The 23,130-nt window shown below is 46.7% G+C and overlaps 2 protein-coding genes across 2 annotated transcripts in view; one reads left to right on the top strand and one right to left on the bottom strand.

Moving 5' to 3' along the window:
* The window catches only part of WT1 (WT1 transcription factor), a 48,608-nt gene extending 44,672 nt beyond the window's left edge, over positions 1 to 3,936 (bottom strand). Inside the window, exon 1 of the mRNA XM_024255267.3 lies at positions 3,097 to 3,936. Coding sequence (XP_024111035.1) covers positions 3,097 to 3,538 — 442 coding nt within the window. The 5' untranslated portion in view covers positions 3,539 to 3,936. The remainder of the gene's footprint in view (positions 1 to 3,096) is intronic.
* LOC100438305 (uncharacterized) lies at positions 3,627 to 7,002 on the top strand. Its single transcript, XM_024255016.2, has 3 exons — positions 3,627 to 3,666; positions 3,838 to 4,243; positions 6,245 to 7,002. Exons 1-3 carry the CDS (start codon positions 3,627 to 3,629, stop codon positions 6,897 to 6,899), a joined length of 1,101 nt encoding a protein of 366 aa, XP_024110784.1. The 3' UTR covers positions 6,900 to 7,002.
* The last annotated feature ends 16,128 nt before the right edge of the window (positions 7,003 to 23,130 follow it).

Below are 23,130 nucleotides of genomic sequence, written 5' to 3'. Positions count from 1 at the left end.
TTTTTTTTTTTTTTTGTATATTTAGTAGAGACAGGGTTTCGCCGTGTTGGCCAGGCTGGTCTCAAACTCCTGACCTCAGGTGATCCAAACGCCTCGAGCCACCGCGTCCGGCCCAAGCAAGCTTTTTTCTCCTCCTCCTTAAAGCCTTGCATCTAGTCTGGGGCTACTCGAGTCCTCACCCCACATCTGCCCTCACAAACCCGTCAACCCCCACACAGGGACTAAGAGTTTGGTGCCCCTCCCGCAGGCCAGAAGAAATCCATCTCAAAGGTGGGGCCAAGATCCCTGGAAAAGGAGTCGAAACACCCTAGAATGGTCTGGGTTCAAATCCCACCTCTGCCACCTAATCTCATAGAACCTGGATTTCCTCATCCAGAACAAGGGGCTTCTCCAGGATTAGCTGGTGAGCTTCTTGCAAAGACTCTCGAGGCCATTGTCTTAATTAATATTCAGAACCCAGTGCCTGACCAAGTAGGCGATTGATGTTTGCTAAATTAATGTTTACAAGATTAGGATGCCAGATATAATATTTAAGAATTTAAAATATGAACACGCTTGTGAAGTTTTGGGCGGTTGTGAGTGGGTACCAGCAATTGCCCCTGCCTGTGCGCCATGGCTAGGCTGCCCTAGGGATCCAGAGACGGCCTTGATTCCTCTCCCCTGGGGTTTGGCCTTGGCACTCTGATGGCCATTTCCACATTTTTGAGAGAGTTGATGCCCTTGCCTCTCACAGCCCAAGTCTTGGGCCAGGCCCTGCATTCCTGGGGAAGCAGCAGGAAGCCTGGAAATCAAAAGAATAAACCCAGAATCTCGAGGGCCACCCTTGTTGCCCACTCCAGGATAGCAGCCGGAGCGCTTCTCACATCCAAGCTGCCCAGTGAGCCTGAAGGGCTGGGTAAGCTGGACCCATCTGTTTTCATTGCAAGACAAAACTTAAACCTGGAGATAGTGCTTCCAGGCTATATGACTTGAACCTAGGGCCCTGTCTCCATTGGGCTTTTTCTCCAGGGTGGAGAAGGAGGATACATTCACCTGCTAGTCCTGGTCCCCTTTTAACTTTTTCTCCATGGCAGCCACGCCTGTATATTACAGAGGAATCCAGATATTTTCCAGAAGTGTAATGCCTGCTGGCTGCAAAACCCACAGTCCCACCCCCCACTATGTGTGATAAGATCCCACGCACCAGACCTGCCCTGAAAAGGGCTGGACAAGAGACCCAAACGAAGCGACAGAACCCAGGTTTCAAAAATCCCTTAGAAGTACTAAAAAGATAATGGCATAGTAGTATTTTGTGCCCCACGGGCATGGATTCGATGGTTTCTCAACCGCCTCCAAATAGCACACATGCAGACAGAGATTCATGGTTTCTCAGTCACAGATGTTTAGATGGGTTGCCGAGTTCCATATTTAAAGCCCCAAGAGGGTGGTGGGTCGCGCTTCTGCATCTATGGAGTATAACTTCAAGCCGGACCCAATCTCCAGGTTGCCCATCTCAGCTGTCCTCTTATAGACGGGACACTGAGACCTAGAAACTCCCCAAAAGTAACACCAGCCTGCTAAACAAAGGTGGCGCGATCTGATCAAAGAACACAGGCCTCAGTGACCAGTAAGTTGTCCCAACGCCCCTTGAGTACAAAATACTAATTTCACTAACTAAAGGCATAGAGTGGAGGCAACCCTTGGGACTGCTTGCGGTTCCTCCACAGGACAGTGATCCCAGATTCTCCGGAAGAAAAGGGCAGTTTCGATTTCTCCAAAGCTTCGCGGGGGCCCGGCGCTCCTGGTTAGGCTAAGGTAGGAGCGGCCTGAAGACGCGCGTTTAGAAGGCGCGGGTGAAGGCGGGCAACAAGGGCAGAGCCCTTCTCCCGAGCCTTGGGCGAAGGTACCTCCTGCAAAAGATACACTCTGCTTCCCACGCATTCCAAAAACGTCCCAGTCCCTAGGCCCTCGAGTAATTTTGCTCCAGGAAAAGCATCCGCCATTGTATTAGTAAAGCCTTTACTAAATTACCGAATCAAACCGAACTGGCTTAGGTTCTCAATAGCGCAGAAATCCACTGAAAACAAACGAAGAGGGCAAACTACAGGGGCTCCGCAGGTTCGGGTCCGCGCCGCCCAGGCGAAAGAGAGGTGGGCGGGCATCCGCGCGGGATGAGAAGCCAACCTGATACTTATCGTGTGCCGAGTTCCCTCCTTGTATCCTGACTAAGCACAGCGAATAACCCTGTCCTTGTTCTAACCCCAGGTCTTGAAGAAATACTGTTCCAGCTGAGCCCCGCGTTTACAAGATGAAGAGGAACCCCAGATGCGCTGAAAGAAAGGCCAAATCTCGTGCCTCCTTCCACTGCCTGCGGTAGAACCTGGTCCCGCATAGCTTGGAATCGGATAAGTCAAGTTCTCTTCCATCCCCAGAACCTGCGTGGCCGCCGCCTGAGCGAAGCCCAGTGAAGATCCACTTCTGTATTACCATACGCGGTAGCTATCCACGGATACGACGCTGTTCCAGAAAGCCATTTAGTTACTGGCGGTGCATGTGCTCATTCTAGTTCTCTACGATACTTAATGTGCACCTAAGTGTGTGCTAACAGCGTATTATAAGGGCTGGAGGTGCTCCTGGACATTTTAGCGCTGCGGAGGCAGCACAGCACAGGCGCTCACCCCGCGCTGGTCCCACTCCGAATCCAGAGTCCAGACGTCTGAAAAGCCCAACGCTTGGTGACAATTTGGCGTTGCCTTAATTAACAAAACTCTCCCCGAGGCGAGCCAGACACTGCGCCGGTCTCCTGGTTCCACTCCCGTGGGGACTAGCAGTCCTGGAATCTCTCGGACTCTAAGGGGCCCCAGACGCCCTCCCGGCTCTTGCGAACAGTCAGGCTCCTAGCTCTGCCTGGCTTTGGAGGATGTCGGGGGCCAGTGCCTGCGTGCACTCCCACTCCCCGGCCTCCTCCCCAGCCGCCGCTTCCGCTATCCTCACGGCCCTTGGGAAGCAGCTGGGTAAGAGCTGCGGTCAAAAGGGGTAGGAGTGGGGGGTGTCCTAGAGCGGCGAGCCCCTGGCGCCACTGCCCCGCGCGTAGGGGGCGCTCCCCGGCCTACTTACCCTGATTGCGAATAGCGGGCTGGCTCTCGAGGCAGCTGGGCAGGTAGGGCGCGTTAGGAAACATCCTGGCCTGGCCGGATGACGCCTGGCTGGGCGGAGGAGGACCGAAGGGCCCGTAACGACAGGCTCCGGCTGTGCCAGTGAACTGGCCAGAAAAGTGGACAGTGAAGGCGCTCAGGCACTGCTCCTCGTGCGGCTCCGCGCCGCCCCAGCTCGGCTCCTGTTTGATGAAGGAGTGAGGCGGCGGCGGCGGGGGTGGCGGCGGAGCCGGTGGCGGCGCGGGGCCGCCCAACGACCCGTAAGCCGAAGCGCCCGGGGGCGCAAAGTCCAGCACCGGCGCCCACTGCGCCGCGCCGCTCACAGGCAGGGCACAACCGCCGCCGCCACCCAGCGAGGGGACGGCGGGCAGCAGCGCGTTCAGGTCCCGCACGTCGGAGCCCATTTGCTGAGGCTCAGACCCGGACGCCCCGCTGCTCCTCCGGCCCTGGAAACGTTCAGCGCTGGCCTCGGCGGCGCCTAACTTGGCCCAGATGCCGCCCGAGTCCCGGACTCCCTGCTGCTCTGGCTGCTGTAGGCACCCAGGCCCGGAGCGGAGCGTGTGCTGAGACGCCGGCTCCGGGACACACGTGGAAGCCGGGTCCTGCAGCAAGAGGAAGTCCAGGATCGCGGCGAGGAGACGGCGGGGCCCGGGCGCCTGGGCTGCCGTCCCGGCTCTGGGTGGGTGGGTGGGTGAATGAGTAGGTGGGAGGGAGGGCGGGAAGTGGGGGAGCGGACAGGCGGTCGGGTTGCGGAGAGCCCCCGGGTGTGGGCGCTGCCTTGAACTCCTTACCCCAGCTGCCTGGCTGCCCTCAGCTTCCCAAAGCTCAAATAAGAGGGGCCGGCGGCGCGGGGAGGAGGAGGAGCCAGGAGGCTCGGCAGCTCCATTCACTCAGCAGCCCAAGCCCGGCCAGGCAGCGCGCGCTGCTCCTTGGGGGCGCCCTCGCAGACGGGGTGGGGGCGGGTCCGAGGGAGCGTCCCTCTCGGAGACACCCTCCTCTTCAACCCAACACGCACTCTCAGCTGGCCGGTGTGGCACAACCCTCCCCCCACCTCCCCTTCTTGGCCTTCGCCAGTGTGGGAGCCTCGTCTCACTGGAGAGTCCGTTCAGGTAAGCAGTGAGTCCGGGCAGGGTCGAATGCGGTGGGAGTAGAGATGGGGTTGTTAATCTAAGAGAGTGGTTTGGAGGGAGGGGCAGGCAGGTTCCAAGAGGGCGGGAACTTCAGGAAAGCGCAGAAAGAACTCAGTCAAGCTTCAAAGAAGCCTATACCCTTGCTTTGCACCCTTGAGTCTGGCTCTTGCTTCTAGAACTGTCGGATAGGGGAGTGGCCATGATCTTGGGGTCACTGGGGAAAGAGGTGGCCCTTTGTGGGTTCCAGAGGTCGGGACTGAAGGCGAACGTCCCTCAGTTGGGTGGCCCGGAGTTGGACCAGTTATAAGCCGGGCGTGTTTCGATCGGCTAGTAGTTGTTTACTTGGTGAGGTTTGAGCCACGCGGAAGGCGGTTGCCGCCTACCTAAAATTGGAGTCAGCAGCACTTAGTTTCCCTTTCCAGTGAGGAATATCTAATTCTTCTACGGTTAAGCCGGGAAAACAGCGGCTAGTTTGGGAGGGAAGAAAACCCTTGGGCAAACGCCCAAAGCCTGCGTATATTCCGGCCGGAGCATCCTGGCGCCCAGTTTGGGGAGGAGGGGTGAAGGGGAGGGTTTGGATACGAAGCCCGGCAGAGAGAGGGTAACTCCTGGAGCCACTCCGCCGAGCACTGCCTGCGGCCCTGGTCGAGGATACCGTTCTGGTTGCTCAGTGATTGACCACGAGGCGGAAACCAGTTAAAGGGACCAAGGAGTGGAGTAGGGAGAACCTTCATCGGCCCACGGGCGCGAGTTAGTGTTCGAATCTTTGGGAGCTCGAAGAGCTTCGCTAAATCTGACTCCCTTCATCTAGTCTCTGTTTGGCAGCCCCCGCGCCCCAGAGCAGGTGTTTGTGGGGGGGTAGGGGAGGGTTGTTTTGGTTTGGTTTTTGGATCTTCTAAAGGAGTCAGTATCTATTGGGAAACAATCCTAGGCAAGGAGAAGAACCGGGAGCCCGGAGCGGAGCGTGTTTCAGAGGTGCGTATAAAATCCCAGGGGCGTCAGGAGGCAGCAGCGACGGCGCAGCGTGGGACAGCCAGGCGCGACGGGAGGGAAGCAACCGGTTGCAGTCCGGCCTCCTGTACCTGGCTGGCCCGGGTTGGGGCTGCAAGCTTTCCAGTCAAACTTAACGTGAAGTAAAGTAGTTGCAGTTTGACAAAGAATGGCGTTTCAATAAATGACATAGTAATTTTTTACGCTTTGGTTTTTAGCTTGCATTGCATAAACGTTGTCGCCATTAAATTCTGGCTGCGGACCCGAAGTGTGTGCGGGCCCAGGACTTACTCGAAGGGCGCACTTCTTGGGGATGCGCATCCCGTAGGCGCAGGAGACCCTGAGGGTAAAGATACAGAATTTGAGCCCTCCGCTTGCCTCCCAGGCCACCTTTGCTGCTTGACTTTGCTTCGTCTCCACTCAGAAGCTTTTAAAATTATTATTAAGAAAAGGATTCTACAAGACACTGCCCCCTACGCTCTCTGCTCAGTCCTCTCCCACACGCTCTATCCCTAAACCTTTCGCGGGGCTCGCGCGTTTGGTTTTTGAGTGGAGAAAGGACTCTCGAGACAAAATTCACTGCCAGTTGCCCTAAGAACCCCCCAGATCCCTGTATCTCCCTTCCTTCTCCCCGCCTGTTATTTCTACTTGGAAGTCGTTTTTCTTAACTAGGACTCAACTATGAGGTGCGAGGAGCCGTTTATGAAAAGCCGGGGACTTTCACTTCCAAACGAAAAGATTGAGATTGTTTCTTCTTTTACCATCCTTGGCACTTTTAGCGGGGGAAGAGAAGGTTATCTGAAGGGAGGCTGGCTTGAATGTGAGTCTTTGTGTTTGTGAAACCCAGGTAAGGCAAAGACACGTAAATCTCTGCCAACATTTTTAAAAAATAAGTTTTTGCCACGGGGTGAGGGATGTAGGGGTGGATAGGAGGAAAGGGGAGCCAAGCAAATGTAGAACTCCTCTCTCCTCTGCCATTTATTTTCTCAGAATCCTTGTGGGGGCGGGGAGGGGAAGAGCACCGGTGCGAACCCCGGGGTGCCCCCTCGACCGACTTGGACTTCTCCGACTGAAGAGGTGGGAGGAGTTCCCTGCAGCCTGCGGGGCCAAGAAGAAAGTGCTAAGCTCAGGAGCCGCAGTCGGAGGACCCCGGGGACCCTACAGGAAGTCTCCGTACGACCCCCACGGATCCACATGCCCGGAAGCCCAGGCGACACTAAGCCAGCGCTGGGGAACTGACGTACTCCTGCAGTCGCAGGGCGCTCCATGCCTCTCTCTCCTCTTCTTTCTTGTGGGTAACGTTCTCTGCGGGAGACCTGAAGTTATCCAAGGGGGATCGCGCCAGCTACACTGGCCTTGGCGCCCTGAGCTAAGCACTAGGACTCACCGCCTAGCACGAAGGCAGGTAGCACCTTCACCCGCCGCGGACGATAGGCACTCTCCTGTACCTCCTTTAGCTCCCGAGGCCCGCCCTTCAGGAGGTCCCAGGGAAAAGCAGGCTGTGGAAAACCTGGCGCTCCCTTCTTTCACCCACCTTCTTACCCCAGTCAGCGCCGAGATCTGTGGCAGAGGTTCCTGGTCTGAACCACCGATTGGCAAAGAAAGCTGCAGATTAAACTTCTCGTTTTACAGAGAAGGAAACTGAGGCCCAGACAGCCGAAGGAGAGGCAGTCTATGGAGGGCAGCGGTAAAGAGCAAGGGGTTGGTGGCCCCAGAATGGAACCTCAGCTCTGCCAGGTAACCAACAGCTGTGTGACCCTAGACGAGTTCCGCAGTCTCTCTGAGCCTCAGTTTCCTTACTAGTCAAACGGGATAATGGGATACTAGCGCCCACCTCATAGAGTTGTTCTGAGGATTAGATAGGAGAGTAGTGTGGGCCTTTGACTCAATCAACTTTACAGTTTTTGTTACTACTACTGTTTAAGGACAGGAAAACAAGTTAGTGGCAACGCCGAGCTGAAACCCGGGTCTCTCAACGTCCAGTTGGAGGTTTTACCCACCACCCCTCTACCTCTTTAGAGCTAATGGGATGCAGAGGCGAGGACAGCCCCTGGAAAACCATGTGGCGTTGATACACTGGCAAAGCGCAGGCATCCCGGCCTCGAAGGTGCATAATTATTGCAATATGAAAAAATCGAGGCTGGGTGGGAGCAGGGCAGTGAGGATTTCTCAACCCCTACTTTCACCCCGGCGCTGTCCACTGCATCTGACCGAGCGCGGAGCTGGGCTGCTACAGCCGCAACCCCAGGGACCAGTGCGCACGCCTGGGCCGCCCTCCGGGAGTCACCCAGCGGCCGCGGACAACTGAATAAACACCCCAAAGCGCTGCGATCGGTCAAGGGCGGGGACAGCCACACTGCATGCGGGGCCCGCAGGCCGTAATAAAGAGTGGCTCGACCTCGCTGCCGCCTGTCGCGGGAGAGGAACAGGCTTTCGACTAGCCCCTCTCCCCGGGGCCCGCGCCCCGAGCCCCACGCGCAAGACAGCCCGACAGGTCTTCCTCCCCTCCCCGCTGACTCTAACTCTTCGGAATCTGCCCACTCGGGGCTGCAGGGCAAGTGTTTAGGATGGTTCCCAGCCCCGCGCTGGCGGTAAAAATTTCAACGTCATTTCTTTAATTTAAAAAAAAGGGGGGGGGGCAAAGGAGGGGCTTTGTGATAACTACTCCCAGCTTCTTCTGATCATTTCAAAATTAACTCGATTTTTTTTTAACCAGTCCCCACTTACGGTCCTAACTCTCCTCGGTGACCCTATCTGGGGGCCCGGAACCATTAGGTACTGCCCAGTGCGGTGCAAAATTTCCCCCTCTCCACCAGTTCGCAGTGCCTGGAGCCGCTGGGGTTACTCGTCTGTTATTATGCCACCGCGAGATGGTCCCCGAGCTCCCCGAGAGTCCTCAATGAAAGGATTCTGCGGCACTGCCTCTATTATTATACCGTAAATCTTTTTAAATTCTGGAACTAATTATATAGAGGATATGTCTCAATTTGTTCTGCATTAATGCCACAGTGGGGATGGAGGCCAGGCCGTGGCCAGAGCAGATACGTAGGCCCATGAAATTGATGAACTGAGAGTTGCTTCCAGTCCTGAGCGCACCATCTGGAATTCCAGTCTGAGGTTACAATTAGAACTCCTGACCCCAGATTCAACTTTGCAAACAACAGGGGGAAAAAAATGGGGAAAAGAAAAACCATGAGAGAGGGAAAAAAAATTATTCTGCACCTGTAAAAAAAAAAAAAAAAAAAAAAAAAGTCACACAATCTTAAAATCTTTCCGTCTTAGACAATTCTTTCCAAGTATTTCTTTTGTGTTTTTTAACCTATAAAAGATAATGGAATGTTTTATAGACTGGATTTTATCTCATCCCCTTTCCCTCTCCCAACTGCCCTCAGTTTAATAGTTGTCAGTTTTACCTCAGTGTTGAATTTAATTATATAGGAACAAAATATTCCTCAGTAAATTAGCTTGCTAAATATTCTGTCACGTTTACTTCCCCTTTGAGAAAATGGCTTAATTATAGAAATCTACCTGCATCTAGGAACTTTTTTCCCTTTTCTTTTTTGACTGCCATGCCAGCTTAATCGTAAGCAGAGATTTTATTTGTGCAGTAATTTTATTTGTGTTCTAAATTAGTTTAGCCAATTTCTTCCTTCTTTCATTAGTAACACCCTGCTTTATTTTCCTCTCATTTTGACCCCCTGAAGAAAACGAAGGACCAGGCAGTACTGGAGAATCTGTTAAATTTATTAGCATAAATGCTTAGACAAAACGAGATATAAATCATTCAGATGTATTAAGCCATAAAGTATCCCAATGAAGTCAGTCCCTTGCCAGGGTCCTGGTGTATAAATGTTCATATAAAACAAGGTATCAGTATTATCTTTCAAACGGAATATATGCTGTAAAAATATCCAAGGCTGAGTTAGGAATATGGGGGAGGGTGCAGCAGGGCAGGAAGGGGATATTCTTTAGAGCAGTTTGTTAACATAGTGGTGGCTCAGAAACTATGGTGGAAAGGAAAAATTTCAACCGTTTACATTTGGAGTCTTCTTAGATAATATGTTTTTAAAGAAAGGTATGCAGGATATATTTGAGAGCAAAGGAATAAGAGAAAAAAAAAAAGATGACTAGAGGGAGAAAGGCATTGCTTTCTGCAGAATGCATTTTTCCCCCAAAGGTCAGTTTAGCTTCACAAAAATCCACCCAGAGGAGGCACTGGCTCTTCACACAGATAACGGATTAGCCAGTAGAGAAGAACTACCTGGGCCTTCGTCTGGGAACTGGGATATGCAGCCGCTGGTCAGCAGAAGGATGTGTATTCATTAGTGGTGGAAGAAGAGGAAAGCGCCCGGGAGTGAGGAAGAGGAATGGACAGAATTCCTGGCAGAGGCTTACCAAGACAAAAATCAGACACAATGTTTAAGCAGCAATTGCTCGTGAAGTTCATAACCATGGCTCTCTGTAAATCTTGGCAAATTGAGACATTCTTTGCTTTTTGGAAATGATTGTTTTCAAGACTTTTTTTTTAAAAAAAATCAAGTTGTCCACCAGAAAAATGGAATAGCTCATCTTCGCTACTTTTTTTTTAAAGCAGGGATATCCCCATCCTTTCCCTGCCATTCATTCATTCATTCATTCATTCATTCATTCACTCACTATGCAACAAAGATTGTTGGGCATTGTAGCAGCAAGTAGGAGCACAAGGTAATGACAGGCTCACCCTGCTCTCGCAGTTTATATTCCAGTAGGTATGACAGATACATTACAAGGAAACAAAAGAGATATTTTCATATAGTAGTAATTGCTATAAAAAAACAAGGAGATCTGTAAGACTAGAGAATGACTAAAGGTGAGATGGGAATGAGGAGCAACAGATAGCCCTCACTTCCTTTTGCCTTCTGCCCACACTACCACATTTTAGTGTGTTTAGGAAGTATTCCACCTTACTGTCCAGATGCAGGAAGGGTTTGAAGGATTTGGAATGGTTGGTCTGGATAAATCTCTGCCTACAAAACTGGACTTTATGGAATCGGCAGGGCAGCTGTTTATATAGATGGCTTAAAATCATCACTGCTAGCTGAGTGACTCTGAAAGCTATTTAACCCCTGAGAAATTCAGTTTTCTTCTCTTCAAGATAAAAAATAACAGCAAGTTATGAGGACTACATAAGGTAAGGCATGTAAATTTCTTAGCCTCTAGGAAGCACTCAATACATGTTGGCTATTATCTATATAGACATAAATTCTATGCTTTGCTTCCAATTAATTGATAAGTTATAGGCTTAGTATTGATATTGGTGTGAATTCAGAAAAGGTGGCAGTCTTTGTTCTTGTTGGATCAGGGGGAAGAGCAGGAAGAGAAACCTTTGCTGAATCTGACCTTAAACGAGGTTGTTGCCATCTAGAAAGAAATTTAAATCATTTTGCCCTACACCGGGACCCTAAAACAGGAAATATGTGGCTTTTGCCTCAAAATCAAGCTTAGATTCCTTCTTTTAGTACAGAAGTCTATAGGCTAACAACCTGAAAATCTGAGAATTGCATTGAAAATCTTAGAATTGCGTTGTTCCTTAGAGCCACATTTCAGGTTTGCAGCCTTGTCCAGGATAAAGAATTCTGAGGTAGGTATAAAAACACCTGAACTCAAATCCTATCTGTGCTAGTTACTGTGATCTTAGGGAAATAGCTTCAGCTCTCAGTTTTTCAGTAGCTTTATGTGTAAAATGGAGATTATATAAAATGAAATAAAGCATCCATAGGTGATTTGAAAACTCTGAAGTGTCAGACGGTGCAGAAGACCGTCATAACATTGTTACATGTGAACATGTGGAAAGGAATATGTCTATTCAGAACACTGGGGCACATTGCTTGCTCTCATGGTTCTCCATTTTTAAGTGAGTATAGTACCTTTCATGCAGGGCTGTTGTGATAAGTAAGTGAGATCATATATACAAACTTTCAAAACAATGCATAACATAGAATGTGTGCAATGTAAGCATCACTGCTATGGTTATTGTTACTGTTCTCTGGCCATCTTGTTGGGCCAAGTGTTGAACCTTATAATTTTCACATAGAGAGCTTCTTACTGTAGAAGTTTACAATAGTATAGAGAGCAGGGCTTTGGGATCAGATGACTGGGGTTTAAAGCCTCCTCGCTAGTTATTTTCTGTATGGCTTTGGGTGGCTTCCTTATTTTCTCTGAGCTTTAATTTTCATAACTGTAAAACAGGGCTAATGATACCATCACCTCACAGGGTTGTTTTGAGAACAAATTAAAACACCATATGTAAATTTCTTTCATGGTGCCTGGCATGTAGTAAGAAATCAATAACTGGTAGTTATTAAAACTACAATTTTTCTAATCAGACAATATTAGCTATGACTTAAAACAGATGAGCCTGCAAGAGCTTGAATTACAGCATGATTCTGAACAAACACAGAAAGTAATTTCTATCTTCTTTTAAACTCACCTATACTACACTGAAATCTCACTCTTTCACATATGAAAGACTTTGCAACCAAGGCACTGACAAGGATTTCCTTTTTGACTATGAACGCTTTAGGTTAAAATTCTGAATCTCATTTATTTTTAATGGGTTTCTTTGCAAAATACCCAGCGTATGTCAAGGAAATTGGTAATCCCATGTTTTTCAAAATAAGCAGGAAATTGATTTCAGCCAATGGGGAGAAAAAGTAGTTTGATCCTCTTCCTGGAGTTACCACATAGCATTTATTAATAGCTCTGTAAACGGTCTGGAACACAGTATCAGCTTGCTGTTCAAAATATGACAAAAGTTTATGTGAAGTTGCTTAGGAAAAACAAGATCTAGTCATTAGAAATCTGACACTGGTCAATAGCACATTTATTCCAAGTCTCCATAAATCGCAAACAAATGAAACTTCTATTGTGATCACTGTTCCAGATCTAAAGACCCCCCGCTTACTTTGGTAGAAATTAAATACATTTTAGAAAGCCCAGTATTTTTTCCTCTGCAAATGGAGGCTAATTATAAAATTTCCCAAGAAATAATAAATATTAAACTGTAATCAACAGATGTGACACAAGATAAATAAGAAGCACATAACTTAGCTTTCATTCCTTATGTAGGGTGCATGTTTATCTTTAATTATCCCCAACCTGGGAACGGCATAAATGTTATCTGTTTTATTTATTATTTGTATCTAGAGTGACATCACATTTTGATTTTGCCCAGGACAGTCTCAGCTTAAGCTGTTGTCCCAGCTTAATTATTAACTACTCTCCTTTTACTCCCAAAGTATTCTACTTTTGATGGTAAATAAGGACTTCACTTGCTTAAAATTTTATTTTATTAAAAAAATGATAGATTTAGGAAAGCCATTGGAACAAGGGTAAAAGATGGGCTAAGTGGGGCTAATGAGAAGAAAAAAAATTGAATTACTATTAGAATCAAAGGATGCAAATAGTTACTATAATTGAGCATAATGCAATTCTGAACTTCCTGACAGCCAAATAAGAAAGGGGAAAATAGCACTAGTTACGTATCTTTCATGATGCAATAAAGGGAAGAAACCTAGTTTTTCAGAAGAGGTGAACTTTTTCTAGTACTAAACTCAAAGAGGAACTTACCATACTAGCCTTTCTATAAGAGTTATCAGACAATGGTTAGTGACTTCAACAATAATGTTTCAAAAGATGCAATGACATTCTCTGGTAGTTTATTTCAACCCAATGTCCACAGCATTAAAATTATAGTTCTGTAAACTCTAAGAGGAGAGAGGCAATAATATAGTCCATTTTTGTAGTTTTCTGGAGGATCTGACCTGATTCAAATTAACCTGATTTGTTAATTTTTAGAATGTGCCTATTGGGTTTTTTTTTTTTTTTTTTTTGAGGCAGAATCTTGCTCTGTCGCCCAGGTTGGAGTGCAGTGGCCCGATCTCGGCTCATCACAACCTCCGTTACCCCAGTTCAAGCGATTCTCTTGCTTCGGCCTCCCAAGTAGCGGGGATTACAGGCACCCACCACCCCGCCTGGCTAATTTTTGTATTTTTAATAGAGACGGGGTTTCACCATGTTGGTCAGGCTGGTCTTAAACTCCTGACTTCAGGTGATCCACCCGCCTTGGCCTCCCAAAGTGCTGGGATTACAGCCGTGAGCCACCATGTCCGACCCGGTAATTTTTTAAAAGCATCTTTTATTCATTAGTCATTAGTTAACTTGAACCCGAATCCGAACGCCGCGAAAGACCTGACCATTGTTCTCCAGAATCTGCAAACGATTTGGTGACAGCTCTAGGGCAGTGGTTGTTCTCAACTGAGATGATTTGCAACCCAGCAGACGTCTGGCAATGTCTAGAGATATTTTTTGTCACGACTTGCAGTAAGACAGGATCACTAGATGCACAGTCCTGGCATCTAGTGAGTAGAGGCCAGGGATGCTGTTAAACATTGTGTAATGCACAGGACAGACCCCCAGAACAAAGAATTATCCAGCCTAAAATGTCAATAGTGCTGAGACTGAGAAACTGTGCCCCAGGGTACTGTTGTTAGAAGAAGGGATGGAGGGCCGGGCGCGTCGGCTCACGCCTGTAATCTCAGCACTTTGGGAGGTCAGGTGGGCGGATCACGAGGTCAGGAGATCAAGACCATCCTGATTAACACGGAGAAACCCCGTCTCTACTAAAAAATACAAAAAAAATTAGCCGGGTGTGGTGGCGGGCGCCTGTAGTCCTAGCTGCTTGGGAGGCTGAGGCAGGAGAATGGAGTGAACCCGGCAAGCGGAGCTTGCAGTGAGCTGAGATCGCGCCACTGCACTCCAGCCTGGGCGACAGAGCGAGAATCTGTCTCTAAATAAATAAGTAAATAAATAAATAAAAGAAGGGATGGAGACATCGTTTTTAGCTGGTGTCAAAAGAAAAAAACCTCATGGGGAAGGGGAGCTTGGGCTAGATTCCTCCATCCCACCCAGTGGAGCTGGAGGATGTCTCTCCCCAAGCTCAGCAAATGTCAGGAAAAAAATACAAGAAGAGGCAAATCATGTGGAAATGCAGTCCACAAAGGGAATTATGGATAAACTCATTTAACCAGAAAGGAGGAAGAATCCATGTAGAGCAATAAGAAAGAAAGCCAGATAGCACAGCACATGCAAATTTAGGGCAAAGAGTTTCTGTTTTGATGTTATGCTTTAAGATCCCTAAATATTGCTGGTATTTTTTAAAGCCACACAAATCAAGGGCAGCATAAACTTTTATGTTCCCAGAGATCATCTTTGGAATACTGGCTTATAGTGTATATGTGGATATGCACATATTTTGCTCCCTCTCCTCCACATCATTTTTTACCACTTACATAATAGGGATTCCTTGGAACTCAGTTTTATATCACATTAAATTTAAAAATGGGTGCCTACTTAAAAAGACAACCTATCAAGGCACAGAAAATTCTGAACCACTGCTGTAATGAATACATCACTGGAATCTCCATTAAGAAATATTATTCTGACCTAGTTCTCTGTGTCATGCTGCAGATTGTCCTTCTCTTGACTCATGGAATGCTTTGTGAGAAAGAACTACAAAGCCGGGTCCCTCGATATTAGCCATCTCACCCTTCAAAGTTCAGCCAGGAGTGGGACAAAACCCTCGTCACCATGTTGACATGTTTACTTCTGGCGCAGGAAAATACTGCTGTTGCCCAATTTGGCTTCCCAGTCCATTCACTTGCCTGGAGACATATATTTTATGCTTTCCTTTGATGATTTACAAATAAATTAACGTGATTCACTAAGGTCTGCCAGCATATATGCGTTACTGGAGAAATCTGAGATGTTGAAAAAGTATTTTAATTTATTGTATCCCAATACTTTCTTAAGAAAGTTTCTTAAGAACCAAATAAATATCATCAGCTAGTTTATATACCTGACATATTTATTACGGTATTCCCGCTGAGCACTTCCCATTGTCATGTGTTCTCACACATTGTTTTCACAAATTGTGTTTTGAAAGAAGTCAAGGGAAATTCAGGCCAGAGAAGCAAGATGTTATCTTTTGGAAAGGATGAGCCCACTCTAATGGAAGAGGATAATCCATTCAGAGGTTTGTGAAGCCAATATCCCCCAGTGGGTGTGATAAATCCACAGCATCTGAATCCAGAATTTTGCACTGGGACCTTGAAGTTGCATGAACAATTTAGTCATGTTCCAAATAAACACAGTGTATCATTATTATTATTATTGGATAAACATGAACATCTGTTAGGTCAAATTTGCCCTATTTCCTTAAAGGCAACTGGAGTCCCTGAACGCAGTTCTCATACGTCTATCACAAATGGATCTGAGATGGGTGTATAATGCCAAAGCGGCTCCTTGACCATCTCTGTGTTTGGAAACCAGATTTTAAAAAGAAAAAAAAAAGTCACCTGCTCGTCTGAGGTGGGTCACATGCCTAGAGAGCACCATAGAGACTGCAGTTCCCTTCTGAATCCCATCCACAGAGCTATTGTCAAAAGATGAAAATATTTGAATCAGCCGGCCTTCTTCATTTTTAAAGCAACGTTGTACGTATTTTAAGCAATTATTTGGGGTGAGAGGAATCTAAGTGACACCATTCTCTTGTCCTAACTCAGCCTGGCACCTTTCCAGCTGTCACTCAGTGGGCACAGGATATGGAGGATGATTTCTCACCAGGCTGAATCAGCAGGTTGCGGCACGTTACAACTGCAAGGGACTTTACAAAGCTTCTAATCCTACCCCTCATTTTTCAGATAAGACATTATCGATATGATCTGCCCAAGATCATGCACTTAGTTAGTGGCAGAGCTTTACCCAAGGCCAGGAAATAAAATCTGTCTTTCTGGAACAGCATTCATTGGTTTGCACTTACCGAGTACCTTTTACAGGCCCAGTAAGTAAACCAGGATGCACAGACCTGGCTCTCAACTTGCTTACAGTCTGGCTGTGCTTCAGGACTTGGTCATCATTGAAGCAGGATGTGCAAGTACTTGTAAGAAGTATCCTTGTGGCCAGGTGCAGTGGCTCACACCTGTAATCCCAGCACTTTAGGAGGCCAAGGTGGGCAGATCACGAGGTCAGGAGTTCGAGACCAGGCTTGCCAACATGGTGAAACCTGTCTCTACTAAAAATACAAAAATTAGCCAGGCATGGTGGTGGGCGCCTGTAATCCCAGCTACTTGTGAGGCTGAGGCAGGAGAATCCCTTGAAACCGGAAGGTGGAGGTTGCAGTGATCCGAGATCGGGCCACTGCACTCCAGCCTGAGCAACAAGAACGAAACTCTGTCTCAAAAAAAAAAAAAAAAAAAAAAAAAAAGAAGTATCCTTGTAACAACCCTCACTTTTACCAGATCCAAGAATTCTCTCCAGTACCTCCCTATGTTATCCAGGGATACTGAAGACAGTTAAGTTTTACAGAGAGGGCCCCTGGTGAGTACGTAAATAATTAGCTCATCACTATATTGTGAAAATTAGGAAAGCATCCTCATACTTCACAGAGGAGGACCTGACATATAAAGATACCGAAAGTACTGACAGCATCTTTTTGCCTGAATTAAGTCAATGATGCCTCATACAGGTTTAGCAACAAGGATACCCGAAGGGGGAGCTCTTCTGGTTTTGAACTGAATTGAAGGGACTGGTTGATCAAACCCCAAAGCACATGTTTTTTAGAGCTGCATTTAGTAGCACAGTCAAAGGAAGATAACCAGAGGGCCACACAGAAATTGTTAATCTTCTTTACCCTGTATTATTTGCCTATTTGATGCTGATGAAATCCTGACAGCATTGGGGTGGGGGTGGGTGTGAGGGGAAGTGAGTATTACGCAATGTGCAAACATGCAGACATTTACCAAAGATCCAGTTCCAAGATGTAAAAATCAAACAAAAATCTCTCCTAACAACAACAACAAAAAACTCCTAATTTGACTCCCAAAAGACCTGAAAAGCATTTCAAACGTGTCCAGTAAGGCATTAAAAATAATTATCCCAGAGAGGAATCACTCCCTTGGTTGTTTTGATGTATTTTTGTCTACAAACAAATTTTCTAAACCACTGCCTTGGCTTCCTTTAAAAGGTCTCTAGAACAAAAGTACTTTGGGTGACCCCAGGATTACTGAGCAACAGTAACCAAGGATGTGGATGAGGCTGAAAAAGATAAAAACAGATGATGCCCTTTTTGATGTCAACTCTGAAATATTATATAATTAAAACAGAATAAAATGCAGAAGTTTAGAAACAAAGAAATAATCCTATCAAGAAAATTAGCAAGCTCACTTAAGAGAACGTTAAGATTTTTTTTAAAGCATCCTGTAAAATCACTCTTATGCTGCCCAGATGGCTCTGGGGGGTGACTTCTTTATGTAATTAAAATTTGCTGTCCTCCCCTTTTCCTCCTCCTTCCCTCCTCCTCCTTCTCTTTTTTTTTCTGTAATAATAGTTATTATTATTAGCCATCAAGAATTGAGTGCCTAGGCTCTCTCGTACATTCCCTCCACTTCTCACAGCAACCATTTCAATTAGAGTTTGTTTGCCATTTCCCAGATAAGAAAACAGAGGCTGGGAGGTTTGAGTTTCCCATGGTTAGCCATGTAGAATGCGGCGTAGCCAGAGTAGCAGTCTTCAGTTGGAGGACCCAGCATCAGAATTCCAGAAGGAAGTGAGGTGGAGATAAGGAAACAGGGAACCCCTTTGGCACCAGCACTTGGGATAGCTTATGCTCGGAGTCAAACCTACTGTGCGGTCCAATTATGCCAATGTCCAGCCCCAAGTACAATTAAATTGCATTGGCACAGAATCTGTTTTCACCGTACAATGTCAACTAAAGTCAGATCCACCTACTTCTTATTTCTATCAAATTCTAGCATACCTCCTTCGTACAGTAGCTGTGCTGTGTCCCTGAAATTAATTTTTTTTGTTGTTAAATACAGTGAACAGCAGTGCCAGTGCACTGTGGGGGAGTTACAAAAAGAATTTGCTGTTTCCAGGAATCCCAAGGTGATGTTTTTTTTCTTCAGTATCATTCTTCCCTCTCCCCGTCTCCGAACTTGAATTTTCATCTGCCAGGGTTTAGTAGAGCAGCGGTGAAATGCATGAGCACACCAACATTATATCTCAATAAAGCAACAGCCAGCTCTACTGAACCATCCACTTGGATTTTTAACATGGTAGCTCTCAGAAGATCTCAGAGCTAGGCTGTTTCTGATGGTCACAGGGAGAAGAAAATGCAGAGGTTTCCGCATTTATAAAACCCAGAGGCTCATAAGTAGCACTGAATTAAGGGAGCCAGACTGTGTTGCTGAAGTCTTCATCCTTTCTCTCTGCGCTCCTAACATGAATCCTGTCTCTGCCCTTCCCTTTCACAGTGACATCTCATTTACTGAGCTGGACCTTCTCACTCTCATCTCTCCCTTCTACACCTTCCATCTCACAAGGAATCCTGAAGGATTGAGCTAACAGAATATTGCAAAGAAAAAAAGGAAAATTGGCACCTTCCACATTCATTAAAAGACAGAACTCCATCAAGGTTGATTTTCTGGGCTTCTCGTATAGTTAGATAAAGGGGTTAGATACCCCGGGCAGGGAGTCAGATGCTCAAAGCTGAAACAGTTCTGCCTGTTTGAGAACCTCAGGAAGAGAGCCAGAGATACTCAGTCAGGTATTTGGGATCACATCTCTTCTAAGAAATGTGCCTTGGTTCCAGTTACTCCTTTATCTCTGGCAATGAGCACAAGGGTCATGAACTAAGGACTGTGGGTGGAACTTGGAGCCAGGGCCAGAGGATGCCCCACCCTGCCTGTCAGGGTTTAACCCAAAAAAGCAACAGCAGTGTTCCTTACCCAGGACACCCTTCGAGGATTAGAGGCAGGCAGCTTGTCACTTGGTCCAGCTTTCTTCTGCACCCCTTCAGGATACATAAATGAAACTTTGGGGCTTCCTTTGGGCCATTTGGCCTGTTTGTGCAGCAGGCAGCCATTGGCAAGCTAGCAGCAGCAGGAGGTTACTAACGATAAAGAGTAACGACCCTTTATAGATGCTTTTTAAGTTACTGGCACCACGTTACATGTTTTCTTAGATGATCTCATTTGATCCTCACAAAAATCCTGGGTGAAAAGTCATTTTTAAATCTTCATTGTATATATGAGATGTGGAGAGCTTGTCATTTGTCCAAAGTCCCACAGCTAAAATATGGCAGAGCTGGCCAGCCGCGGTGGCTCATGCCTGTAATTCCAGCACTTTGGGAGGCTGAGGTGGGTGGATCACGAGGTCAGGAGATCGAAACCATCCTGGCCAACATGGTGAAACCCTATCTCTACTAAAAATACAAAAATTAGCTGGGTGCGGTGGCGCATGCCTGTGGTCCCTGCTACTTGGGAGGCTGAGGCACGAGAATCGCTTGAACCCAGGAGGCAGAGGTTGCAGTGAGCCAAGATCATGCCACTGCACTCCAGCCTGGCAACAGAGGGAGACTCCGTCTCAAAAAAAAAAGAAATAAAAGAAAAGAAAAGAAAATGGCAGAGCTCAGGTTGAAGTGATTCTAAAGCCTTTGATGCTAACTGCTATAGCGTCTTAGAGGACTGAGTAAAACCATTCCCTGTCATCCAGGTACTAGTGTTAGTCAAGCTCCTGTGGAAACGCATTCAAATGGGGCAATTGAGGAACACTTAATGAACGGTCTTTTTTTTGTTTGTTTGGTTGGTTGGTTGTTTTTGGAGAGAGAATCTCACTATGTTGCCCAGGCTGGAGTGTAGTGGTACACCCTCCGCCTCCCAAGCGATTCTCCTGCCTCAGCCTCTCAAGTGGCTGTGACTACAGGTATACACCACCATGCCCAGTTAATTTTTATATTTTCAGTAGAGACAAGGTTTCACCATGGTGGCCAGGCTGTAATGAAGGGTCTATTTTAAAAGGTGTGGGCAGGGTTAAGGGAAACGAGTGAGGGGTAGTGAAGTCCCCTGGCTCTAGACACTGCGGGGAGTCTGTTACCATCCCTGTGGCTGAGAGAGGAGGGAAGAGGAGGGAGTGGTTCTAGAACTCAGACAGAGGAATTGAAGTTGCTGGAGAGAGTGGAGAAGCCTGCTGTATAGAAAGGCCGAACTTCTGAAAGGAACATGGTTAACTTGAGCTGACTTAGCAGGGAAGGAGCCAAGGAACACAGAGCCTGACCTCATTCTTCTTTCTCCCTCCAGGCTCTGCCCCTATTTCCCATTGGCCAAACCCTACTGGAAGTGGAAGGCTAAGAAGCCCGCTGGTGCAATCCATACAGGTCAGCCTCCGGGGCCAGAGTGGGATGAAAAAAGGTGGGGATGCAATTGAGGGAGCTTTGTGTATTGAAAATAACTTTATTCTAGCCTTTTCTTGACTGATATTTAGCTGTTTATATGATTATACATTGAACATAATTTTTTCTCAGACTTTGGAGACATTGCTCTTTGCTGTTAACTTCTAGCATTGCTTTTGAGAAATCCAAATCCATTATGAGTCTTGAACCAATATGTACAACTAGGGTTTTCTCTCTAGAAGTTGATAGGATATTCTCTTCATGAGTTCACTAAACTGCCCAATTCAGTTCCCAATAATCCTTTTTTAAAAAAAAAGAATCGGGCTGGGCGCGGTGGCTCATGCCTGTAATCCCAGCACTTTGGGAGGACAAGGAGGGTGGATCACAAGATCAGGAGATCGAGACACGGTGAAACCCCGTCTCTACTGAAAATACAAAAAAAAATCAGCTGGGCGTGGTGGCAGGTGCCTGTAGTCCCAGCTAATCTGGAGGCTGAGACAGGAGAATGGTGTGAACCCGGGAGTGGAGGTTGCAGTGAGCCGAGATCGCGCCACTGCACTCCAACCTGGGGGTCAGAGTGAGACTGTCTCAAAAAAAAAAAAAAAGAATCGATCTATTTAGTAAATGATCCCACCAAATTTTAGAATGGTAATTTACAAGGACAGAAAAAGGTATTACTTATTGATATTTGAAAAAATCACTTTTCTCTTTAAGCAGCATTTAGAACACAACCTAATATAGGCCTTGAATTGTAAATTCTGTTGTAAAAGGCATTCTTTGGGCAAATAATGTTAACAATGGGGTGAAAACAACTCATGATTGTGGGAGCATCCAGAATTATTTTCTCATCAGCAACTAAAATGTCTTAGTTATCCTGTCCTCACATGAAATTGCTGCTGGGGTTCCTGAACACAGGCCCAGGTCAGCACTAAACAACGTGTGTCTCTAGAGCAACAGACCCTTCAAAAAGCAGATCTACCAGACATTTCTCTTAGAAAAATAATGTTTTTTTTTGTATTGAGCTTACTATTTTATGTAAATATATTTTATCTGGGAAGAGAATGTGCCCCTATTATAGGAACCCACCATTCAATATGTCATGGCCCTGACACAGAACAAGTGGTGACGGAAACTCTTTTGTGAGTTGTAGGCTCATGATGGAGCCTGAGTTATTTGGCAGGAGATGATTTCCATGGTCTGTGAACACCGAAAGATGAGACTGGCTTGGGCCACGTGCCAAACTGCACAGCCAGTAAGACCTGCTTCCATTGACCCACAGCAGCTCTGACTTTTTTTTTTTAACAATAGAAAAGAAACTACCACAGGGAAGAGAGAGAACAATGGCGTTTTGACAAATGGAACAAAGATAGAGTGTGACTGACAATTCAGGTCAGAAGGAAAATTAAAGCACAGGAAGACTGATGTTGGTCGGCCTCCTTGCCAAGAAGCAAAAACTCAGGGGGAGGCATCCAGCCACATGCGAACTGGCTCAACACTGGCCATTTTGTTTAAGCAATTTTGTTGGATGTTTTCTACAAAAGAGCACTTTTTCTCGGACTTCAAACATTCTTATATGCAGGATCGACACCACACACTGCCATCATCCCCTGGAGTAGTATCCTTGAGACCTGAGGAGGGGAGAACTGGAGGGAGGTTGTGGGACTCCACTGAGAAATGTGGTCCTTTGTCTCCTTGGAGATCTTTGAGGATGGTTCAGATAAAGTTGCTGCCAGTGGAAGCAGCTAGGCTCAGAAACCTCCAGTTGCCCTTTCTAGACTTGTAATCCTCTGAAAAATGGAAATTAGGAAGCGTTCATTTATGACCTTGAAAAAAATCGTTTACAAAAGTATATTATATCAGTAAAATGAGCTGGAAAAAGGGTTTATGTGAAAGTTCATGTGAGAAACACAGCTATTAGCACGCATGCCATTCCCCACCTTGACCTCAGCAGGAATGTGTAAATTGTAACATATGGAATGTAAGCCCTGTCAAGATGTTTCATAAATCTGCCTGGCAATGAGCATCACAAGGCCCTGCATGAGAACAGACCCCAGAAATGGAGAGACAGTGAGTATTGTGCCTGATAAGTTCTAATTTTAATAAGTCCAGACTCTGACAATTGAAATTTTCTACATAATGTTCTTTAATAATATTATTTCCTGACAAAGGGGCACTTTTTCATGGGACTCAACCCAGGTAATCCATCCATCCATCCATCCATTCATCCATCCATTCAAGATATATCTACTGAAGGCCTACAATATTGCAGGTGGCATGCTGGGCACTGCAGATACAATGGAGGACAGGAGAGATATTGTGCTGCCCCTGTAGGGTTCTATATGTAGGAAAACAGATATGAAACAAATAATAGAGTTTGAGACCAGCCTGGCCAACATGGTGAAACCCTGTCTCTACCAAAAATACAAAAATTAGCTGAGCGAGGTGGACGGGCACCTGTAATCCCAGATACTCGGGAGGCTGAGGCAGGGGAATCACTTGAACCCGGGAGGCGGAGGTTGCAGTAAGCCAAGATTGCACCATTGCACTCTAGCCTGGGCGACAAGAACTAAACTCTGTCTTCCAAAAAATAATGATAATAATTTTATAATTG

The sequence above is a fragment of the Pongo abelii genome, chromosome 9 (assembly GCF_028885655.2).
Source record: "Pongo abelii isolate AG06213 chromosome 9, NHGRI_mPonAbe1-v2.0_pri, whole genome shotgun sequence".
In the NCBI taxonomy this organism is placed as follows: domain Eukaryota; kingdom Metazoa; phylum Chordata; class Mammalia; order Primates; family Hominidae; genus Pongo; species Pongo abelii.
This window is presented reverse-complemented; position numbering and strand designations above follow the sequence as displayed.

Coding starts and splice junctions, on each gene's coding strand:
- LOC100438305 (XM_024255016.2), top strand. CDS start 3,627: ATGCCGCCCGAGTCCCGGACTCCCTGCTGCTCTGGCTGCT. Junction 3,667..3,837: donor TCCCTGCTGCTCTGGCTGCT/GTAGGCACCCAG, acceptor GTGAATGAGTAG/GTGGGAGGGAGGGCGGGAAG. Junction 4,244..6,244: donor TCACTGGAGAGTCCGTTCAG/GTAAGCAGTGAG, acceptor TTATTTTCTCAG/AATCCTTGTGGGGGCGGGGA.